Source organism: Salmo salar, chromosome ssa27 (assembly GCF_905237065.1).
Source record: "Salmo salar chromosome ssa27, Ssal_v3.1, whole genome shotgun sequence".
Classification (NCBI taxonomy): domain Eukaryota; kingdom Metazoa; phylum Chordata; class Actinopteri; order Salmoniformes; family Salmonidae; genus Salmo; species Salmo salar.
Window position 1 is genome coordinate 6,757,042 of NC_059468.1, and position 23,326 is coordinate 6,780,367.

Sequence of the window (23,326 nt, forward strand, 5' to 3'; positions counted from 1 at the left end):
CATTGTTAATATGTCAAATGTTCCCCCTGGACCACTGTGGTACAGGGCCACTACTCAGATCCATGTTGAAAAGGATGTAAGTCATTGGTCAAAGCCCTTCTGTAGTCTGTGTCATGTAATCAACTCTGACCCCTGACTGATGGCTCTGACCCCTGAGAAATAACATGTGTCTGGCACTATCTCATGCCCGGCCGACCCCCGGAAACACTCTCCCTGACCACCCAGGCCACACACACACACACACACACACACACACACACACACACACACACACACACACACACACACACACACACACACACACACACACACACACACACACACACACACACACACACACACACACACACACACACACACACACACACACACACACACACACACACACACACACACACCAGTTCTGGAAACAAAAGTCCCCATCCATTTGTTAGTTAAACTTTGCAACAACACTGATGTCTTGCTTCACAGCAAACCTTCTCAGCAACTTACAACCATAACTATCATTTTCCTCGCCCTCTTCGATCCTTCAAAATGATCTTATTAAATAAGATTAGACACAAATCTATTATGAATAAGATCTGTCCACAGATTGGCAGTGTGAGTGGTTGTTCCATTCCCCTCCCTGCCCCTCTGCAGTAAAAATGTATTTATTCCCATCTTTCTGATCACTCTCTCTCTTTTCTTTCTATCAGTCTGTATTTCCTTTCCTGCTCTTTCCTCCCTCCATCTTTCTCTAATAAGATACCTAACAGGGTCTAAGGCCTCATTTTGAGGCCCATACTGTAAATGTTGATAAATTAGTGTTATCAATCGAATGTGTTGATGGAGGTCATTAGGTGTAATTTGCAGGTCATGACTAAATTACTGTACAGCCCACTATTTCAGTTGCAACCCACTATTTCACCAAGCTAACAATTTCAGTCCATTTTATAGACTGTTCCTTTGTATTGTTTGCAGAGAGACATAGGTTATAGCAATTACGGAAACGTGATTCACAATGGAGCGAAAACCAAGAAAACAAATTTTACAAGCCTGTTCAAGCACGGTTCAGTGGGAGCTGTGTAGTTATGAGTCAGCCCGTAAATACTCTTTCAGCAATGTCAACGGTATTTGTAAAGTATAAGTTGAGCAGCATTGTTGACGCCAGTTTAAAGTATATTGTAATATGGGCATGGTAGGCATTGTCCTTTTGGGGTAAAATAAGACATTAAATAATGGGAAAATAAGGCGGAGAAAAGCATTAGGGAACAAGAAAGTTAGCTGCACACACTGACTCATATTTAAAAGACAGAACAAGTGAAAATATTTTCACAAACACTGTATTCCCTTGCTGTAAAATTGATACTAAGATGCTATTTCATGTTTATATGGATGCAGGCTATTGCCAGTACAAACATCCTTAAGCACAGCTTCAACACAAAAAAAAGGGAAGAGTTGCACAGACTCTCCAAGACATCTGCGTCAATCCCATAATACTGTGTCATCTGGAAATGACTATTGCCGCATTCAGATGCTAGTTGGAACTAGGAAACTCTGAATTTCTGACTTGCTGATTCGTTGCAAGCTGCACGTGTATAACTATAACCAGTTTGCCGGTCGGAAATTTCAGAGTTTCCTAGTTCTGACTAGCACTTGAACGCGGCATTAGTCACACCATGAGAAGAGAACCAGGCCAATTTACTTACTTCTCCAACTACTTACTCACAAATATGTTTTGAATAACCAAGATCTACATTGCGATGGATTGATTTAATAGCTTTATTATATTGTATTTATTATGCTGTCTGGATACTAAATAAAACAGTGTTGGTGAGTCTTACTCAGCCTCTGTGCTTTGGAAATCATTAAAATAGGGGGGACAGTAATAAATGTGACAATTAGTCCTTTCTGTATATGATTTAGATCATGGATTAGAATCCTATATTTCTCTGGGAAATAATTGCACTTCTTTCAAACCAAGTCATTTCCGTCTGGCTTTATATTTAGACGCAACCAAGGAGCTGGCAGTAAAGCAAACATTTCCTAGCAAAGCTCGACATTGTTTATAATAAGTGGACACACTTGTGCATCAGTGGACTACAGCTTTAAATTACCATCTGCGGTATCCAATGGGTGCGTGTAGGTCTATGGGCCTATGTGTGTGTGTGTGTGTGTGTGTGTGTGTGTGTGTGTGTGTGTGTGTGTGTGTGTGTGTGTGTGTGTGTGTGTGTGTGTGTGTGTGTGTGTGTGTGTGTGTGTGTGTGTGTGTGTGTGTGTGTGTGTGTGTGTGTGTATGAGTATGACCGTGCTACTTTCGTTTACGAGTCTTAACAAACGTGTCTGTCTGCGTCAATGTAGATTGTACTATTCCAGTAAAGCCCCCACCACCGATGCCCAAAATAATCCAAAACCAAACCAAAACGTCATGCTATCTTTTGCTACAATCTGTTGCTTCTCAGTACAACAAATACAAATTGAAGAACATGTCGCAGATTGTTTGGGATTCTGAAGTGGAGGTGCCAAAGCAGAGGAGAACAGAACAGAGATGGCAGCTTTGTTTGTGGCCTGGTTGGTTTTGGCCAATGTTCTTGAGAAGCAATCACACAACTATTTGAGAGATAAAATATATTTATAGTGAACAGCAGGCCGATTAGATTTCTCCACTCAGGAATCTAGCAGTCCGAGCGCCGACGAGCCTTCCTTCCCTTAACTAAAGCCCACTGTAGGCCCAAAGACGCCTCTTCCTGCCCTGAAGAAACAAACAACCACTGTTTTTCCCCCATCGAAATAGCAGGAGGTTACAGTATGTGTGCGTGAGGGAGAGAGAGAGAGGAAGAGAGAGAAACAGTGAAAGAGAGAGAGGGAGGGAGAATACTTTGAGTGCAAATAAATCACTATCCCTGTTCAAGTGTCCTTTTACATACAGTGTAGATAAACATACCTGCATTATCCCCCCTTGAACCGTATCCAACATGGTCCTTCTCTGCACTTAACAAATCGTTCCTTGTCAAATACCGACTATAGGGAGAAGGAAGTCAGTGCCTGAGCGGTCAGTATTAAACTCTGAGATGTAAAAAGGGATGGAGTTATCCAATCTTCACAATAGGACATATAAACCCGAATTTAGTCTCAGCGCATAACAAAAGAAATTGGTTGACCTCTCCCTATAGCGTTACCGTAAAATCAGTTTCTGTAGCCCACAGAGAAAACCTGGAGAGTGTGCACCAGGTCCTAACACTTTAAGAGGCGGATTTCGTAAAGTAAATCCTGTCGTCACATAATCCAAGACGTTTCCACAAATTAGATATGACAATCGCCTCACTCTCAACCCGACACCACCATTTTGTCCAAAAATCTGAACGCTGCGAAACACCCTTCCCGGCAGCATAAATGGCTGTAACGTCTTCGGAAAACAAACAGAAATCCATCTGAAGTTGAAAAAAGGACATTTAGAAACTGAAGTACCTTCTTATCAGAAGGGGCTACAAATCTGACGAATCACCTCAATTGGAATTGTCAGACCATCTCCTCTCAGAGACCTTTGATTGCTCGGAACTTTCTGGAATGTTCCAGTAGTTTTCCAAATCTAACGAATCCAAGCGTCTGCCATAGTTTGAAGCATATTTAGCGCTCTTGAAGAAGCAAAAAGTTTAACCCCTTATTCAAGGACCAAGTATCAGTTTCGGGAACACTTTACTGAACGAAAATATCTGTTATGACATGATACCATTAAATGAGAAGGAATTTGGACTGGATAATGTCAGCAATGTCTCCATTTTAGATATCAGTCAGTAGTGGCAACATGAATTCGAGGCTAATCAAGATACATAGATACATCTCTTTAATAGTACCTGTAGTTGCGTTTCTCACTATCGATGTGAAAGCGGTCGTACAGGGAGAAGGCCTGGTGTCCGTCCCAGTCGGTGAGCTCCACACGAAGGGCATACTGCCTCTGGCTGGTCAGCAGGTATACAAACTCATTCCCCAGCCAGTGCTCTGCAGAAACGGTCCCAAAGCCCTGCAACAGAAGAAGAAGAGCAAGAGGAGGCCAGAGTCATCACTGAGGCCCATAAGGAATCTTACTGTAAATTCCGGGATACAGGATAGAAGTCATTCCCGATCCCTTCCAAGGTCTTCCTGGAAAAGATGCAATCTTTCCACCATGGAATTTGTTTATAACATTTTTGTGATGTCATCATCAATGACTACTTCAGGATTGACGCCTAAACAAATGCAACACAAAGCATGAAACCGCACATGAATAGACCTCCCTGTTTATGAGAGCGTAAATTGGGACCAGCTGAAAAAGGCACACAAAGCACCTTTTCCACCCTTCCTCTCCCCAACCAAACCAGACGCGTAATAAACCCTCTTTATTACACAGTCCATAAGAATGACAACAGATGCACACAACGCCACGTATGCCTTCTGAACAATTACAACGTTTAGATATGATCACAATGACTCCCATTGTAGACAAAGTGCTTTTGACAGCAGCAGAGGTAACAAACTTGCAATGGGGAGAATTAGAAACTAGGATGACATGATGGCTCAAAGAGACTGGTCTGGAGCTCTGGACTGTTCCATTAATGATTTGCGGAAGGGTTGGGGGTGGGTTGAAGGGGGAGATGTGCCGAGAGCCTGTGATGATTAGGAAAATTGAAGGAGGAAAGTAAACATGGGGCATTCCTCCAGCCTGAGACATGTCCTGCTGTGTGGGTGGAAGGAGAAAGTGGCTGGGTCACGTCCCTAACTCAATCTGACTTCCGACCGATCTGCCTTTTAAGCCCTGTCCAAGGCCTCCCCTTGTGATTCCGTTTCACCTCTGGAAACCTGGCTTGTGGTTGGGATGGTTGGACTCAAACAGTAGTGGTTCCCCCTTATAGTTCCACACCAGAGTGTTCATTCACATGCAAATGTGGCTGAATGCATCTACCAGGAATTTCAGAGAGGAGGTTTGAAGTATTGTTGGGTAGAGAAGTAAACATTTTCTTAAAACGATAAAGATTGATAGAAAGTGCTCTTTCATAAAGTTTGCCATACATTCTGACAAATACTAACTTAGACAAGTACTTACTTAATAAGGTATTGCAAATTGTCAAATTGATTTGTGTCTCATACCGGTTAAAGAACGCATGCACCATTTGTTATCCTGCTACATATACTCTATCTAGTACTGCTAATGTAATTATAAACATTACGGTCATAAGATCACATACTTGACGACTAATAGTAGGGGTCACTGCCAGAGTGCTCTACATCCTCCCACAAAATAGGAATAGCCCAATGAAGTTCGCCCAAAAGATTTATGAATCCTTCAAGTGAATTTGAATTTACGTGCAAAAGCCCACAGAGACCAACAGCAGTGAATTGAATCACACAATAAAACAATATCAATCACTTTCAGGCTCTTCAAGGAGGGGTCTCTGAGGGAGGCAAAGGACCACACCGATGGTGTGCCTGTATTCGGTGGCGGTGCTAGGGTCTGTGCTGATTCCATTGCCACTTGTATTCCACGCTCTCCATGCTTGGCTAGAGGGGTGCCATGGCTCCCTCACTGCTTCTAACCAGTTGGACTTTCTGTCCGTACCTCTTTACCCTACAAATGAGCCCAAACCTTTTCACCTTTGTCAAATCCATATTTACCCTCTGCAGATCATCTATTACCATCTGCTCAGATTGGTAATTAAAACCTCCATATTTAATCTGGTCTCCAGCTGCTGTGATACCTACGTTATGTTAGTATACGCTACAGCTAATTGGAATGGCAATGGGGTAGCTCATCGGTCCTAAAAGCAAAACAGAGCTTATTCTCTTAGTACACCGTATCGAATGGACGATGATGATCTCAACACCTTGCACTGTTACGTAAGACTAAACAAATGTATCGTTTTTGGACTACTGCTGTCCTGTTTGAAATGAAGAACAACAGTGTGTCAGGCCCAGGGTTGGGTTAGATTTCGTGCCAGCCTCCGACACCCAAGCTAGAGTCTCTAATATGAGGGCCGAGGAATCCCTCCCTGTGTACAGATGTACCAGAGATACAGCTGGTGATGCCGGGTAGGACCCATTTTGTAGGAGTGTTCCACACGGGCCTGGCCACTCTTGAGAATACAAGGGAATCCTACCTCACTCTTTTTCAACATGTTAAATCAAAGAGAGAGAGGCGAGAGTACACCCATTTGTTATAATTTACTGTAACAGAGGATGTGTGTTGGAAACAGACTCCTCATTCATGCATGGCTTTATCTTGTGCGTGTGGTGCTTTAGAGTTGGGCTGTTTGTTATTCTTCTCGTCTTACCGTCTTGTACTCCTTCCACGTTTTCTGGAAGTCGACGCTGCCATCCTCTCTTCGCTGGATGATCGTCCATCCACCGCCAGCGGTCTCCATGTTACAATGCACCTGTAAGCACACATTGACAGACGGTCATTAAGTTCTCAGGCTGCCTACAAACACAATCTACATGCTCTTATCTTACAGTTTAGAGCACAAATATAGACATGATAGGTTAAATTTGCATCATCATCAATTTGCATCATTCTAAAGTACAGCGGGCCTAAGTAGTGATTCCTTTCTATGAATCATCGGTTCCAGGACACAGTCCTTCTCATGTATCATCAAGGCGAAGTATTGTGAGTCCTCCTCAAATGTAATCAATGTGTCCTGATCCTCCAACAACTCCCAGGAGGTGACCCCAATCCCAGGCCTGTTGCGGATACAAGTGGACGGGGCCAGTGGAGCAGGACACATACCAGTGGACACCTGGATGGAACATGACCCTTAACCCTTGGCCGCTGTGTAAGCTGATAACAGTGGTATCTATCTGCTGTGGTGCTATTTGTTTGAGTAGTGGAGAAGGTCTGGAGGAGGTCTATCACCTCGGACAAGACCCCAGCTGAACACACAGTGCCCAGTCTGGGTATAATTAAGTAGGTATACCCCCTGACAGAATTATTCTCCGAAACCAGACACGAGGCTTTCTCCTTTCTCCTTTCTCTCCCCCTCATCGCTCACTCCTCTGCCAACCTTCCCCCTCGTACCTCCCTGCCATCCATCTGAGGCCTGGCAGCACCCTGTGGAGGTGGTGAACACCTGTTTCCCCCACTCCCCCGCCACCCTCTTGTAAACCCTGGCACTCATCAGGCTGCCAAGTGTATATTTTCAGCCTTCGATTATTCCTGAAGCACTGAAGCAGCCAATAGCTATCATAGCCCCACTTCACTCTCAAGTGGGTCAATGTCTTTGGCTTTCTTGGACAGAGTTGAAGCTCACTCTAGTAACAAAAACACGCTAAACTCCATTAAACACCCATCAAAGAGCTGCCTAAAGTGATGAAATGGTAGATATTTTCACATGGCAGTCTCTATATGAAGTTCTGACTGGCTGCCCACCTTTTTTGTCTCCTGGGCATTAATATGTATGGTGTAGACCCCATTCTTGTAGAAACCAGCCTGGTACAGATCGGCACAGTCCCGAAACTTCTTCTCTTCGTCCACCCGCTTCGTGCTGTTTGGGACTACTGAGGAAACATGAGATACATATTTGGTATCACAACTTCAGGCTGTGGAAATTCAGGCTGGTACTAGAAAGACTTAAATAGTACTTCTAAGCTAAACAGTCGCTCAGATGTAGTCGCTCAGAGGTGGTGTTGGAATGTTAAACTGCCACAGTTAAATTGCCTTCAGACTGTCAAACAATCTATCAACAAGTATCAACAAGCAACTTCCATATGTCTTTATTTTCAAATTATATATTTGACTGACAGGTGTCAATGAGGTTATTAAAAGCCCTGTGTTCAGCACTTGGGTACTGTTATCTATCCATTACCAAAATACACTGAGTATTCCAAACATTAGGAAGACCTTTCTAATATTGAGTTTCACCCCCCCAGCCTCAGAACAGCCTCAATTTGTCGGGGCATGGACAATACAAGGTGTCGAATCCATTCCACAGGGATGCTGGCCCATTCTGACTCAAATGCTTCCTATCGTTGTGTCAAGTTGGCTGCATTTACAGTACATCCCTGTTAGTGAGCATTTCTCCTTTACCAAGATAATCCATCCACCTGACAGGTGTGGCATATCAAGAAGCAGATTAAACAGCATGATGATTACACAGGTGCACCTTGTGCTGGGGACAATAAAAGGCCACTCTAAAATGTGCAGTTTTGTCACACAACAAAATACGACAGATGTCTTTTACTTCAGCTCATGAAACATGGCACAGCACTTCACACTACATATTTTTTGTTCAGTGTATATACAAGTATGTCATTTTTGATCCCGCTATTTAAATAAATAATTGACTACCTTTAGTTTCATGTCACATATGAGCCATCAAGCAGTGGGGTTTTTGTAATATCAAAACCGGCATTGTCCATTGATCATGATTACCATCTTTACATTCCAGAAAATGAATATGTAAGTAAAGTGACACAGAAGCCAAACTACAAGGTCTCTGTGTGGATATCCATATAGCTCATGATAAAATCAGAGGGTGACTGGATGGCTTATTAGCAAGACAAAAGCAGTTTGTCAAGTGGATGATCTCCCGCCCAGAGAGAGGGCATCTGACTTTGACAGGCCTGTTCAAACAGGCAGCTGTGTCTATTTCCATCTGTATATAATTATGGCGGCAATATTTTTGAAACCAAGCAAGGGGCCTAGGACAAAATACTACAAGCTATACATTTCAAGTTCCTGTTATAACAAGTGGTTTATATTTACCCTCCAAGTCCTTGTTATATCGATGGAAATTCCAATTCCAAAACGAGGGGGCGCATCTCAGTTTTCACACCATTGTTTTTACTATTGGGATTGTTTACGCAAAGGGGATGTCACTGGAAAGCGAAACTTGTCAGTGATCCTTAGACTCCACTTTGATCCCCCTTCCTCAGCTGAACAGTCAGTGGAGACACAAGCTGTAGGTTAGGCATATTATTTTGGCCATTTTGATGAAGTATTGAGTGTCAGCGACAAGAATATCCCACCGTGACAGGTTGACAGAGTAGGACCTTGCTCTGCGGACTCTAACACAACTAAAGGCCGGCCCTGTCGTGACGCAATTTACCTCATACGGGGAGATGGCAGGACGCATTAGAGAGGTGGGAGAGTTCGGTGTCAAAGGGCAACCTTCTGACTCGCAGTCTGTCACAGTGAGGACAAATTTCACAATAAACGGCGCAGTCAAAGTCTACCAGAGACTGGTGGATCCCTGCTATAGGAGAGGCACCCTTGAAGAGCTTGCAGCCTGGCTCTGAAAATATGAGGTATTTCCCAATATTTATTTACAGACAAATATTTTGTGGTTCAGTGGAGACTTGTATTCAGCAGGAGGTTCATGTGAAAAGGACAGCAGGGCTGGGTGTTTGCATAAATCAGTACCCTTGCCAAATGAGCCCAAATGGACCCAGAGAGGCTGTGACGCAGATCTAAAAAGACTCTCATGAACCTACATGGACCCATACAGACCCGAGAGGCCCCTCAAAGACCCCTGGGGATTGAAAAGGTCCCTTTATACATCTCACTGTGGATCCAGAAGGCACCTCATGGAGTCAAATGGACACACGTGGACACAAAGGAACCAAAATGGACTGTGACAGATCTAGCAGACTCAATTAAATGTGAAAGGATGTTAAAAACCAAATAAAATTGACTCAAAACCACAAACAAATATCTGAGGGAAAGACAAGCAAACCAAAATAGGGTCAATAGAAGTCTGGAATAAGTCCATGATAGATGGTGCCATTACACACCTCATGGATATTCTCTCTACTTGCTCCAGAGTATCTTTGCAGCGTCAGGTGTCACTTCAAGACAAATTAGTATGCCTAAACATGAACATAGTTTAATCATAAAAGGCCTTAATAGAAAAGATCTGATGATTTACTGTACACTATGTACAATCAACACTGTAAATGCCATTTTGAAGCATTTCATAGAACTCTGAGCTAAATGCGGGTAATTAAAATAAGATCATATTCTCTCCAGACATGGCTTTCCCGGCTGTCAAAATGATTGATGGCATTCATTAGGTGGGATGATAGAATACTGTGAAAGAAAATCATGTTTAGCGGCCAAAGATTTTGAAGAGCGTTCCAACACTGAGGTCAATTACCACTACTAACGGTATTTGGCTCAATGCTCTCTCTAAAGATTTAGGTAGTAATGACGACCCAAACGTGAGCTCAGTGGCATCTGGCTCCATCAGAGATGGTTGGATTAGAGTTCAGAGCATAGTACAGTGGAAAAGGTACTGAAGAGTATTTCTGTCTGTAATAAAACCTTTTTTGTGGGGAAAAACTCATTCTGATTGGCTGGGACTGGCTCCCCAGTGGGTGGGCCTGGCTGCCAAGTGGATGGGCCTATGGCCTTCCAGGCCCACCCATGGCTGCATCCCTGCCCAGTCATGTGAAATCCATAGATTAGGGCCTAATTAATTTATTTCAATTGACTGAACTGAAACTCAGTCAAATCTTTGAAATTGTTGCATGTTGCATTTATATTATTGTTCAGTATAAATAAGCCTTAATATTGAGAAGTATGTTTCTTGACAAACTTCAGTAACAATGTTTATGGGCATTTTAGCATCTAAACTCCCTTTTTAAAGTGTTCCCCATAGTAACTGTCAGTGATGATTTGAATCTGAGCATTAAAGGAAATGCTAAGGGTCAGTTTTCAAAACAGAGCATAACTCGAATAGACGCGAAAAGCTAACCCTCCCCGAACGAAAACACAAATCTGTTTGGTAAACAAACAAATCCTCCCCAGGAAAATCCTCCCCTGTAACGGAGCGTCATCGCATCTAGATTTAGACACCGTGGGGAACGGAAGTGCTGCAACCTCCCCTAGGAGCCATTACAGGTTGAATTATTCGGCAGGGGTGAAGAGGTGACCCCAGCGCCCGGTTAGCCCTCATTGCCACCATGGAGGAGGATGGGACCAACCACGGAGCCAGGGCGTTCATTGTTTAATTTCACTCTCCTCTTGTTAAAGCAGCCACCAATCAAGTTGGGAGGCTGGATGTCCCAGTGACCCAAAGAAACACCCCGAGCTGACAGGGAGATAACATGGCTGACTAGGTGACAAAGTTGCAGAGGTGTTTACTAAATGGATTGCTGGCAACTAATGGAACATGGCAGACGTGGACGTCTTTCCAGGTCAGTTAATGACTTGTTTTTCATTTGGCGAACAGTTTTAGCGACTTAAGAAACCCTAATAACATATTTGGGTCACAATATGGCACGGCACAGGGATTAGTTAATACACAGGGATTAGTTAATATGACCCAATCAGTAGACAGCTTTAACGACACTCAAAGGACCATCTGCCATAAAATGTTCCTACTGTCACAGCTATGAAATGAAGCCGATAGGGAGTCTTTTTGCATAGAACAATAAAGCTATGAAGTAGCACGTGATAATCATGTCATGCACATATCTACTCTCCATGTCTTAGATATCTATTCATGCCTGCTCATTTCCTGTTATACGGGTGAACAGCCACAGGAAGCAGTGGGGGGGTCATGGGCCGTCACAGCAGGAAGTAGGGAACATGAACAGAGTGCAAGGTTTCTCGCTAGACACTCCACCAATCCCAGCACACACATTTACTTGAAATCTCCTGAGACTGAATGTGATCGAGGGAAGCTTGGGATCAAGTGGGTTTGGGATTGTGCTGTTGTGTTGAGATGGAGGGGGTGTAATGAGTTCACTGCATTGACTAAACATGAGGCTCATGTTGCTGTCAGGGTCAAGAGGTGGACCGAAGGGTCCCTTATCATCGCCACGGGGAGACACGAACGAAGAAAAAGAGTTGATTACTCAAAATGGTGGCTGTTTGACATTTCACTCAAGCGATAACCACAGCCTAAGCTGTCACGGTGAAGCGTGATAAGCCATTACCGTAAAGAGAGCACCACACCGAGCAACTAGAGTGGTGAGTGCTTCTGGGAAAAGAACGACCACTTTGGCTTCTCCCTCAAGCAGAGGTTAAGGGCATCACTGTGCCTCTCTGTATGGAACCATGTTTATCGTATTGGCATCATGGCAGCTCTTCCTCTCTCTCATCTTTGGGAGCCCAAACAGTTTCCAAGCACCTTCTTTTAAATAACATATCCATTTTTTTTTTTTAAATCTTGCACCTGTAATAACACACATGCACATGTTTTGACTTTTCTCTTCAGGGTGTAGCTCCAAACTAGGCATCTTCTTGAAGGACAACACAGTGTGAAGTCTGTCAACACGAGACCCTTAGCTACTATACCTCCGTCCTTGTTGCAGAGGCTGATGAGGTTGTGCACTGTGTCCATCATTTCCTGCTGCTGCCTCTGCATGGCGGTGCTGTTGCCCGTGGCCCTGGTCAGCTGGGTCTCCAGCTCACGGATCACCCCACTCTGTTTCCCCACCAGAGCCTGCAGGCTTCCCTTCTCCTCCCGCAGCGTCCCCAGCTCCTCCCGGTGTCGAGACTCCATCTCCTGCATCTTCTGCTCCATGAACCTTGGGAGGCGGAAGACCCGACATAGGAAGGTTTGTTAGACCTATAGCTTTAGTTTATAGATGACTGTAAACTAAAGCTATAACCAACTTTCGGATTAGTCCTCTATTCGTGATTTGGTGCTTACTTAGTTGTATGGTAGTTACATAATAGTTACCAAATAATTACTGGTATTTCTTTGTGATTGTCAAAAACAGTCGAATTCCATCACTTTCTAAGTTATTTTCTACGAGCCTTCTTTTGATAGATCAAGCAAGTGAATCATCATACCAAATCCGCTTCCGGCATATCCCCTTCTCCCGACCCTAAAACATGTTCTGAACTGTATCCGTGGCAACATGTGGTATGGAAAGCCAACTATATACATTACGCACAGACATAATAGCAATGCAAATGTTTATGTCAGTGCATTCAGTCACCATGAGTTGCACACAGACAATGAACATATATACATACATTTCATCAGACACTTTGCAGACTAATTTAAGCTCTAACTGTATCCTATGGTCTTCCATTTTATAAATAACGTCTGAAAGATGATATAGTCTGAAAGATGATACAGGCTGACGTCGTATTGATGAACAAATTCAGAACTACTCCGCTTGCATTAAATTGATGAATAAAATAAAATGTTTAAATGGGAGGTGATTTCATAATTGCACAATCTTTGAAAATTGCTCTCAGTAAAGGAATCCTCTGTGGAGGCTGCTCTTGGAGGACAGCTCATAATAATGGCTGGAACGGAGGCAAATGGAATGGCATTTGATACCATTTAACTTATTCCGCTCCAGCCATTACCACGAGCCCATCCTCCCCAATTAAGGTGCCACCAACCTCTTGTGGAACCCATGTCTATAAACCTTGAGTGCAGCTCTCAAATATAGGAATCAGTATATATATATATTTTGTTCAGAAGACATATGAATGGAAGGATTCAGTACAGCTGTGTTACTGTATTTACAGTAAGCACTGGGGATGGGAGGGAGCTTTTAAGCGGACGATGAGAGACAGTCCCACCGGACCAATCAACAAACTGGACTCTGAAAAGCCATCCAAAAGCCACATTCAATTGCTCCCATTGCAACATCATTAAAGTGCATCTTTCAAAGACCAGCTCATGTAGGAAAATATGGCCTCATGAACTTCATACTGTTATACATCAGGGGATTGGGTGTGTTGTTGCATATTGAGTTGATCTGTCTATACATGAGTTTGTGTCTGGAGTCATGAAAGGCAGGGTGTCTTTCAATGAAGTTTCACATTGTGTTAGCTGCCTGTGAGTTTACCCGTTCTTGTCGTGGAGCTTTCTGATCTCGTTGGTCTGCACCATGAGCTGCTTCTCCAGCTTGTTGGTGGACAGGGAGTTCTCAAGCAGCTGAATCTCTAGTCTGGAGGTTTGGTTCAGAACCTGTCCCAAGACAGAAATAGGTTAGCGGTATCCTGCCTTATAGAGGTGTTCCAGCAAAACAAAATGTAGGTAAGATGTAAATCATCAGCTCCTCTTTAGGAAGAGGTAATAAAGTATAGGTTTGGCATGAAGAGAGGTTGTTCTGACACATGGTACTACTCAGTGATTTTGCTTAGCAAACCTATATTTTTTTGGAACATCAACAAAAATCTACCCCCACAAGAACCACTTTTGTCCCCTTCCTTCTAAAGCTCCCCAAGTATCAAGAGAAGTTGAAACCTAAACATACATATGCACCAGTGGCAGTCAGTGCCGTTTAAGATGAGGGAGGACGATTATTTTTTCATGAGCATGGCCTTATTTATATTACAGCAAGTTGGATGACTGTCATTCATATTCCATTCACCCAGTTCAATGTAACAGCGACAGGTTTAGGCTACTACATGATACAAACATTTTCCTTATACCCATTAGGAGGTTGCTACAATGGACACAGTGACACAAACAAGAGTTTCTAATCTATTTTTCAACAGGATCAGCAGAATGCATACAACCCTGATCACGCGTAAACACACAGCCATGTCATATTTCTCTCTTGCTTCTCCTTCATTTTGGAAGAAATGCATTTGTTCAAAACTGTTGTCTTTCTCTCTCTTTGAGTCAACTACTTACCACATTTTATGCACTGCAGCTAGCTGTAGCTTATGCTTTCAGTACTATAATAATTATTTGATAACTTCGATTGGGTGGAAGTCAACATTCCCAGAGGAGGACAGAAGCTAGCTGTCCTCCGGCTACAGTACACCATGGTGCTACCCTACAAAGGGCTGTTGAGGCTACTGCAAAATAGTGTGTTTTAATCAATTATTTGGTGATGTGATTATATTTAGTATAGTTTTATCTAAAATGTATAACTTTTTTAATGTTTTACCATTTTTATTTTGATGAAATTTACTGAGGAGGTTGGTCCTCCCCTTCCTCCTCTGAATAGCCTCCACTGATATGAACATCACATAAAGAGAGCGTAGGTGTCACGTCCTGACCATAGAAAGATGTTATTTTCTATGGTAGAGTAAGTCAGGGCGTGACATTTTTTTTTCTAGTTTAGTTTTTCTATGTTGTCATGTTCTAGTTTTGTATTTCTATGTTGGGTTTTGTTTGGGATGATCTCCAATTAGAGGCAGCTGGTCCTCGTTGTCTCTAATTGGAGATCATACTTAAGTAGGGTTTTTTTCTACCTGGGTTTGTGGGAGAATGGTTTTGAGTTAGTGTATGTTTCTACTCTGCGTCACGGTTTGTTGTTTTTGTTCGTTTAGTTTATTGTGTATGTATTGCAAAGTGTGAGATTGTTCCCGGCAGGAGTGAGAGGAGTTTAGGGGGATATAGTACCTGCGTCTCTACATCCGTTAGCTTGCGGGTCTGCTCGGCCGTCTGGGACAAGAGGTTGGTGCCCATCTCCAACATGGCGGCCGTGTGGTTGTGAACGGCACTCTGCTGCAGCTGGGCCATCTCTGTCTTCATGCTCTCCTTTATGTCGTTTTCAATCTGAAGATAGATTATGAGAGGATGGATGAGACACAGAGCATGAAACAGACTAAAACAGATGGCCCATAATGCAGACTCAACAAAACTGGGGTATGTTGAAAAAACGAAAGTAGCAGAGGTTAAACAGACGCTGTAAATCACACAGACACAACAAAATAGAGATGCGTTTGAAAACAGTGACAGTTGAGAGACGGCATTCAATCACTTTACAGTTGAAAGAAAGAACATGCCTGACAAATGGCTACCATCCACATTGATCAAGATTCAAATCTCATACATTCTGTAATCACTGTAACATTCCCTCACGTGGACATTTCTAAGGCCTTCTTATCAGTATCTCTATGTCATAGATAACTGAGTTGATTCTGTCTTTCCACCACATTATTCTAACACAAAACCTCTTCTTTGGTGAACCACCAAGTGAACAATGAGCTTCAGAATATAGGTGGATCCAAATGTAGGTAATTAGCTAGGGAAGGAAGAGGCAGAGATGGCCAGATACTCACTGGTGCTTATCTTGAGAGCACTCTTTCATCCCCCAAAAGTGAACGGATGACAAGGCCGGGACAGGGTTTTATTCAACGTCAGTTCATGCACCTGCGGTGATGTTCGGCCTGTTACGTTTCACCATCTGCACTGACACTTTTGAAAACATTCACGAATAATCTAGATGGCGTGTTTGATTTGGTCAATCTGACAGTGGCCTTTCTGAACTCACTATCTAATAGGGTATTTTCAGAAACGCACCAGCCAGTTCCAAACATTACAGTGTCGCATGCGCTGATGCCCTTACTCAGCAACCGTTCCTGGTACACATACACTTCGTTGAACGAAAAGAACAGCACACATGGAGACGTCACCAGCCAAACTCCACTACTCACTCGAAGTGTGAAGGATTTATGTTGTTGCCGTGAGACTCTTAAAGAAAGCATTTGTGACATCAAAGTCTCTCACTTCATTTTTCCATCCCTCGGAAAATACAGATTGTTTCTATTGTCACATTAGCCGTGATGTCCGATGATACCCTACGACGACATGGTTAAAGGAACCTTTCATGTGTGGCATCCAGGGACCTGAATGACTCAAGTTAAAAGGTCCTTAGTCCTATTCTAGAAAACACAGGCACTGGGATAGTCTAGACATTCATGCTCAGACCTTATGTTGGATTTCATGCCCATTATAGCTAGTGCATGAGTGATAGTTTAAACTTTGAAGACCGTAGAAGTTTCATCATTAACCCTTTACACATGTGGGAATGAACATTTATGGATACATTTAAATGTTTCACGAAGAAGAAATATGAAATGCATATGTACACGCATGGTAGCAATTGAAAGGGAACCATTTGGAGATTGTGGAAACAGTTCACCTCGCACAAGACTGAATCCAAACGTTACACTGTTGATTTTATGTTCATTTTACATTTACTGTACGTTTTGCTGCATTTGTTGATAACGAAACCTGAAAACACTCTGGATATAGTCAGTAACATGATATGAATATTTCTGGAAAATGTGAGGTAGGTGCAACATAAGACACGTGAACGGACTATCTGGTGTCTCCAAGTGGCCATCTCTACAAAGTGGGCACAGTTCCATAGTCATTTCAATGCGCTTTTATGACTCAAAGAAGAATCTTCAACTATAAGGTGCTTTTTGTTGTTGCGGAGCTCTCCTAGCTGTGTCGTTGAGGAACTAGAGCAAGCACACTTGTAGTAGTTCTTTCCCCGGAACACAACCCTGTATCCCCGCCATCGCACAATTACTGTTGTTTTCACGCAATCTAAAAACGGCCTATTATAAATCGCAATCTGGGTCAGGTGGGCATCATCTGCGTGATTGTTCTATTGCCAAAATGACTAGCTAAGATATAAAATATCATCTTGCAGTGTTAGAGATTCACAGGGCAATTCAGAGAAACACATCGTCATCTCGTTCTGTTCAGAACAACCCATGTCGTCTTGTAATTGTACGTCAAACATAGCGATCATGAACATGGACGCTGGGTGTGACATGAGTTTTATGATTTGGAAATGTGGAGTGCACATTTGGACTCATGGGTGTTTGTCTTGCTTGTATGACATCAAAGTGGTATTTATTATGATCCTCAACGCCTCGTCTTTCTAAATACATAGAGTCTTCTTAATTTACAGCATTTCCCTCACTGAGACAACACAACATGTGCAACGGTTGTGCAATTAGAGGGAGAGAGGGATGGGGGCAAATTCTTGTCTCATGCGGTGCTCAAATTCAGAATGGCTTTCAGTCAAAGACCATAAAGCGCTGTAAAGCTCAGAGCCTGAGCGCTGACATCATTTATAACGTAACCCATATACAGGTACAGTATGTTTGTAAAGGGCTATAAATTGTAGAAGTTTCAACTTTACAGACTGTAAGGTATTAAAAGAGTATTATGCGTGTCTTCAATTACGGTTTGTAATGTGCACAAAACTAACATATTTGAATTCCCACAGTTGTAAATAATAAATGGTTTGCAGAGGAACAAAACAGTAAATGAATCGCTTGGCAAAGCCAATCCCAATACAAAATAGACAAAATGGAAAATATGTATTTCGCTAAAAAAACATAAGTATATTTGACTGAATCTGCATCAGTAGAGTGATAAAACCATAGCGGCCGTCGACGGCCTTTCTTTAAATTACTGTAGCGGCGCCAATGGCCTTGTTTTTCTAACAGTAATATCTGTGTCAATATTGCAAAATGTACTTGCTAACAACCTGTTGTTAGCAAGTACATGGGTTGTCATGTTTTCTAGGTGCAGATATTTATAGGCCTCATTTTGCTATTATTTGACAGCCTAGCTATCGTGTTAGGGTAGTAAATGCCTGTGCATTGGAACTTTATATGATGATTTGGATATTTAAGCAATAAGGCACGAGGGGGTGTGTTATATGGCCAATGTACGACGGCTAAGGGCTGTTCTTAGGCATAACGCATTGCCTGGACACAGCCTTTGTCGTGGTATATTGGCCATATGCCACAAACCCCTGACGTGCCTTATTGCTATTATAAACTGGTTACCAACGTAATTAGAGCAGTAAAAATACATGTTTTGTCATACCCCTATACGGTTCGATATACCACGGCTGTCAGCCGATCAGCATTCAGGGCTCGAACCACCCAGTTTATAATTGTTTACATAGCCAGCTAACAAGTTGCTTGTTCTATCCTGTTTCTACCAATGCAATTCATTTGGAAACTGTCCCAGCTTCGTAACTAATCAGCTAACATTGGCGAACTCTGTAGCTAGTCTGTCAGGCAAGAAAGCAAGAGTTGATTGGAGGAGAGAGAGAGAGTGTGTGTGTGTGCGTGTGGAATGGGAGGCTTGTAACTGTATCAGACAATTTATTATGGAAACCCCTTATTAGGAAGAGAGTATGTGTATGGTTGAGAAAAAGAAAGAGAGGGAGGAAGAGAGAGACAGTGTGAGGGAGAGAGAGATTATGTTCCTGACCACCTTTGTATCCTATTTGTTGCTCCTCTCCTCTCCCTCTGTTCCTCAAGGTCAGTGAAAGCGAAGGAAGTGATGTGGAGAGTCAGGGCTCAGGAGCAAAAGGCAGGGACCAATAGGAGTTAGAGATGATAGGAGGGATAGGGATGTGGAGCAAGGAGGGGAGTGAGAGAAGAGTGGAGGGAGAGAGAGAGCAAGAGGAGGGAGAGAGGAAGGGAGAGCGAAGGAGCGGAGAGAGGAATAGGAGAGTGAGGAGGAGGGAGAAACGAGTGGAGCGAGAGGGAGAGGAGGATGAAAAAGAGGAGGGAGAGGACAAAGCCGAGGGACAGGAGGAATTAGAGGGAGAGGAGGAGGAAGAAGAGGGAGGGGAAGAGGGAGAGCACATCCGAGAGGGAAGCCTTCCATGGCGTATGTCTGCCCCAAGTCCCACCATTCACCCTTGTACCACACAGCCTGGGCCTAAAGTGAAAGTGGCAGGGGTTTTGGAGTTGTTTTTAAAAGTGCTAGGAACTTATATCTGTTCCAGAGCTTGTAATGGATTACAACAAGAAAATAGGCGGGGTTGACCATCTTGACCAACTGAGGAACTATTACAATGTAGGACACAGGCAGAAAATAGTGGAAGTATGTGTTTTGGGGGATGCTCAACATTGCCATCGTAAATGCATATGTTGTGTGGGGGACCCTGCAAAGACCCCTTCCCAGAAACCGCAGGCGCTGGCCCCCGAAGGCATTGAAAATGCAGTTTGTCCATTCACTTTGTGATATGGCTACAGTGGCAGGAAGAGGGGAGCCAAGCCTGTGGCACCAGGGCGTGTGGACTGAGTTGTAACTCATTTGAAAGCAGGTGAAGTTTGAAGGGCGCAAGGGGGGGGGGTGTATTCGGAGTGGACGCAGGGAAAAGAGTGGGAGATGTGTAGAAACCTCCTTTCGGTGCTCTACGTGTTCTGTGCCAATTTGCAGGATGGGGCAGTGCTTCCAGAAGTTCCATGACATTTAGACAAATGCAAACACTAAAGTGACAGTGTGAAATATGAATTTGTCCTACAAATCTCGGAACAGTTGCTGTGTTTTGTAGCGTCTCTCTTTATCTTTATCTAATACTGCATTCACTGAATTGTTGTCAAAGTAGGCTACAATTTCTACATTTTGTGTCAGGCCTGGTCTCTACTAAATCTTATTGAGAGAGGTTGCATTTCTTTTTTAAATGGTCTCTGAATAGTTGTTTGAATTTTTACATTGTTGCAGAAGTAAGAAACGTTGTCATTACACTAGCCTACTTTGTGTGGGTTTTGAAATACTTTCTGAATATTGTCCTCTGGTCGTATTTTGGATATGTAAATAATATTTATAAGTATTATATATTACACTTGGTACATTTTAAGCGAGTCATTTAGTAAAATGTACTACAACTTTAAAAACGTTTTGTTTTTGTGTTAATGGTTTTTTGACAGTGAGCGTCTACACAATGGTTGACAAAATGAGTGTTATTGCTATTGACATGAATGTGGTGTCGTATTAAAGAAGAAGTTGGGCTCTAAAACTAAGTTAACTTGTAATTGTCATTTGTACTTTGTTTTTGAGCTACTGTATGTCTGTTTGTTTGAAATGTGTGAGAAAATTTGCTTTATCATGAAAATTCCCAGTACTCTACAGCAGCATTCTAGAATTATCTTGGCGTCTAAAGGGCTGATGCTGAGAGTTTGAAATCACTTTAATGTGTATAACATATTCAAAAGATTGGCACTTATAAATAGGGAAATACTCAACTGCCATATTGCTTGCCTATATAAAGGATGGATTTCAACGTTTCGTGAACATACAGTACAATAACACAGACAGAGCAGAGACAGTTCCTTTCAATCCTAAAACTGTGACATCTTTCTACCCGTCAGCCATCAGCAAATGTCTGCCACATGGAAATAGTCCTTCAGTGCAATATCCCTGTCTTGGCGTTCATATAAAAGCTAAGTGTAGCGTTGTTTCAGGCCCACTAGCAGATACAATAGAGTTCCTTTGGCTGTGAAGTACAACAGACTGATTTAAGTGTCACACTAGGGTACAGGAGTTTGGAAAGAACATGAAAAGTCTGGAACCTACATGGTTCGGAACACCGATATTATAACTATGGAAACAGTCTGAATCGATAACCTCAGGCTCATTGCACGACTTAGATGCCAAGTATTTATCTTTGGAGACCTGTGCCTTTAATGGTGATATACTGTAGTACTCTCCAATGCTTCACAAGCAGCTTGTACTCTTTATAGCAGTTTGCCAATCCGTTAAAACGAATCGGTGTAAATGTTGTCTGATATGCCTTGCTTGCACCCTGCATAAGTCACCTTGAGAGACCCCGGTGGAAGTGACACCGGTGACCCTCCAGAAACTTAAGCTCCGCACTCATCGGCATATGGCCAGTCTCCCAGGGAACGTGCCTGACTCAGGACTCAATCTGGTGAGGGTCATAAACGGAAAGTACCAAGGAGAAACAAGATTAAACAAACACGGCCCATCATGTAAAAATACCACATGGGAAGAAGCAAAGTAGCCCAATGTGGGTGTTAAGTTATTTGGCTGTGCTTTTCCAGACAGTGAACAGCACAGGATTAGAAAGCAGGAGAAAGTAAATAGTGTCCTTCAGTGGTAGAAAGTGAGTAGAGAGGCATACCCTTGTCGGGAATTGGGAAAGCGATGATGAAATACATAAAAGTGCATGATATGCATGCAGTGCTTGTGTGCTCCACTCTCATGAGGGTTGGTTAAATGCCAAAGTCTGATTTTCCAGGACATCTGACCAGACAAAAAACATAAGTCATCTCAAAAAATGCACTAAAATTCTATTTGAAACAATGCAATGTAATTTGAATGGGAACTACAAAAAAATGCAAATATTTTCCATCTAAATACAGCAGACAAATACAAATAGCTGTAGGCCAATGAATCACTCTGATTTTTTAAATCAAAATTCACGTTTGTTAGAGAGGAATCTGGGCTATTATCTGAGTCAGAGGAACCATGTTTGGGACCAGTTCAGCTTGGCTTAGCAGCAGCTGGAGGACTTGGTTAAACTCCACACGCAGCCCATCGGCTGAGGGTCACTCCAAATCCGTCAAGGTTAGCCATAACTGTGGTGTCAGGTTTAACCTCTTACCTGGACTGTGGATCATTATCAGAGCCATGAGTAGAAAGGTGGTAAAGGTTGTGTGATTGATTTACGCATTGCTTGTTGCTTACTTATACCATGGCATTGTTGAATACTCCTTTCTGATTGGCTTGAAGGGCATTCTAGCGTGTGCATTATTTCCCTTTATAAACTGGGTGGCTCGAGCTCTGAATGCTGATTGGCTGATAGCCGTGGTATATTTAAGCAATAAGGTTCAAGGGGGTGTGGTATAAGACCAATAAACCACGGCTAAGGGTGCTGTTCTTAAGCGCGACGCAACGCGGAGTGCCTGGATACAGCCCTTACCACAAACCCCTGAGGTATACCACAAATCCCTGAGGTGCCTTATTGCGATTATAAACTGGTTACCAATGTAATTAGAGCAGTAAAATAAATGTTTTGTCATACCCGTGGTATACGGTCTGTTACACAACGGCTGTCAGCCAATCAGCATTCAGGGCTCGAACCACCCAGTTTATAACAGACCGTATGTGCTCTGTTGTAGCCTAGCTTATCTCTGGCTCTGTGGGTGTCTGGGTTGCATTTCCCACTGACGAGACCCAATCATCTGAGAAGCCTCAAGTGGATACGGTAAAGGAGCTATTACTGTCGATTAGCACCTCACTCTACAGCACAGGGCACCTTGAGACTGATGCCAGCAAATGTGTTAATGCCTTCTTTTCGCCAAAGGACAGTGAAGGGAGGATTTAATACGCTCTCTGAAACCTGTGGTTATAATTCACTCAATGCCCAGGACCTTTATGGGTTGCTTAAATTGAGGTTGCATATAATTCTTTACAGACAGCATACATATAGAATATAACTCTGTCTCATTGCCCCAGCTTCAGCCAAAATGTAGTGGGTTGTTTGTATATAAGTCACTTTGAGACACTAAGAGTGAGTGAGACACTAAGAGGATACAAATTAGGAGAGCAACCCAGGCTGAAATCAAAGTTAACTTCTACAACCTTTACCCTCACAGCTAGATACCAAGCATTTACCAAATTGTGACGCTATTTCTCTCTCTCTCTCTCTCTCTCGCTCGCTCGCCCTCTCTTTCTTTCTCTCTCGTCCTCTGCCTTAACGTGACAGAATGGGGATCGATCAATAGGCCCCTGGTCGGCTGGAATGGAGGTCCAGTGCTATGACTCATTACTGAAGCACTGCTGGGTGCTGATTTCAGGGCTTAACTCATCCATGGACAGAGTGTGACTGCCATGTACCAAAACTAAATGGCACCACATTCCCTATATACTGTAGT

The 23,326-nt window shown here is 42.9% G+C and overlaps 1 protein-coding gene across 3 annotated transcripts in view; it reads right to left on the reverse strand.

The window, feature by feature from the left end:
* Positions 1 to 23,326, reverse strand: part of LOC106588502 (angiopoietin-1-like) — a 54,465-nt gene that overhangs the window by 15,560 nt on the left and 15,579 nt on the right. For 2 of the 3 annotated variants that reach the window (XM_014177604.2, XM_014177603.2), the window contains exons 2-7: positions 15,276 to 15,431; positions 13,765 to 13,886; positions 12,248 to 12,480; positions 7,376 to 7,503; positions 6,285 to 6,386; positions 3,834 to 4,000 (exon numbers count right to left, since the gene is read on the reverse strand). In XM_014177604.2, coding sequence (XP_014033079.2) covers positions 3,834 to 4,000; positions 6,285 to 6,386; positions 7,376 to 7,503; positions 12,248 to 12,480; positions 13,765 to 13,886; positions 15,276 to 15,431 — 908 coding nt within the window. The remainder of the gene's footprint in view (positions 1 to 3,833; positions 4,001 to 6,284; positions 6,387 to 7,375; positions 7,504 to 12,247; positions 12,481 to 13,764; positions 13,887 to 15,275; positions 15,432 to 23,326) is intronic. The other variant, XM_014177605.2, reaches the window with a different exon arrangement.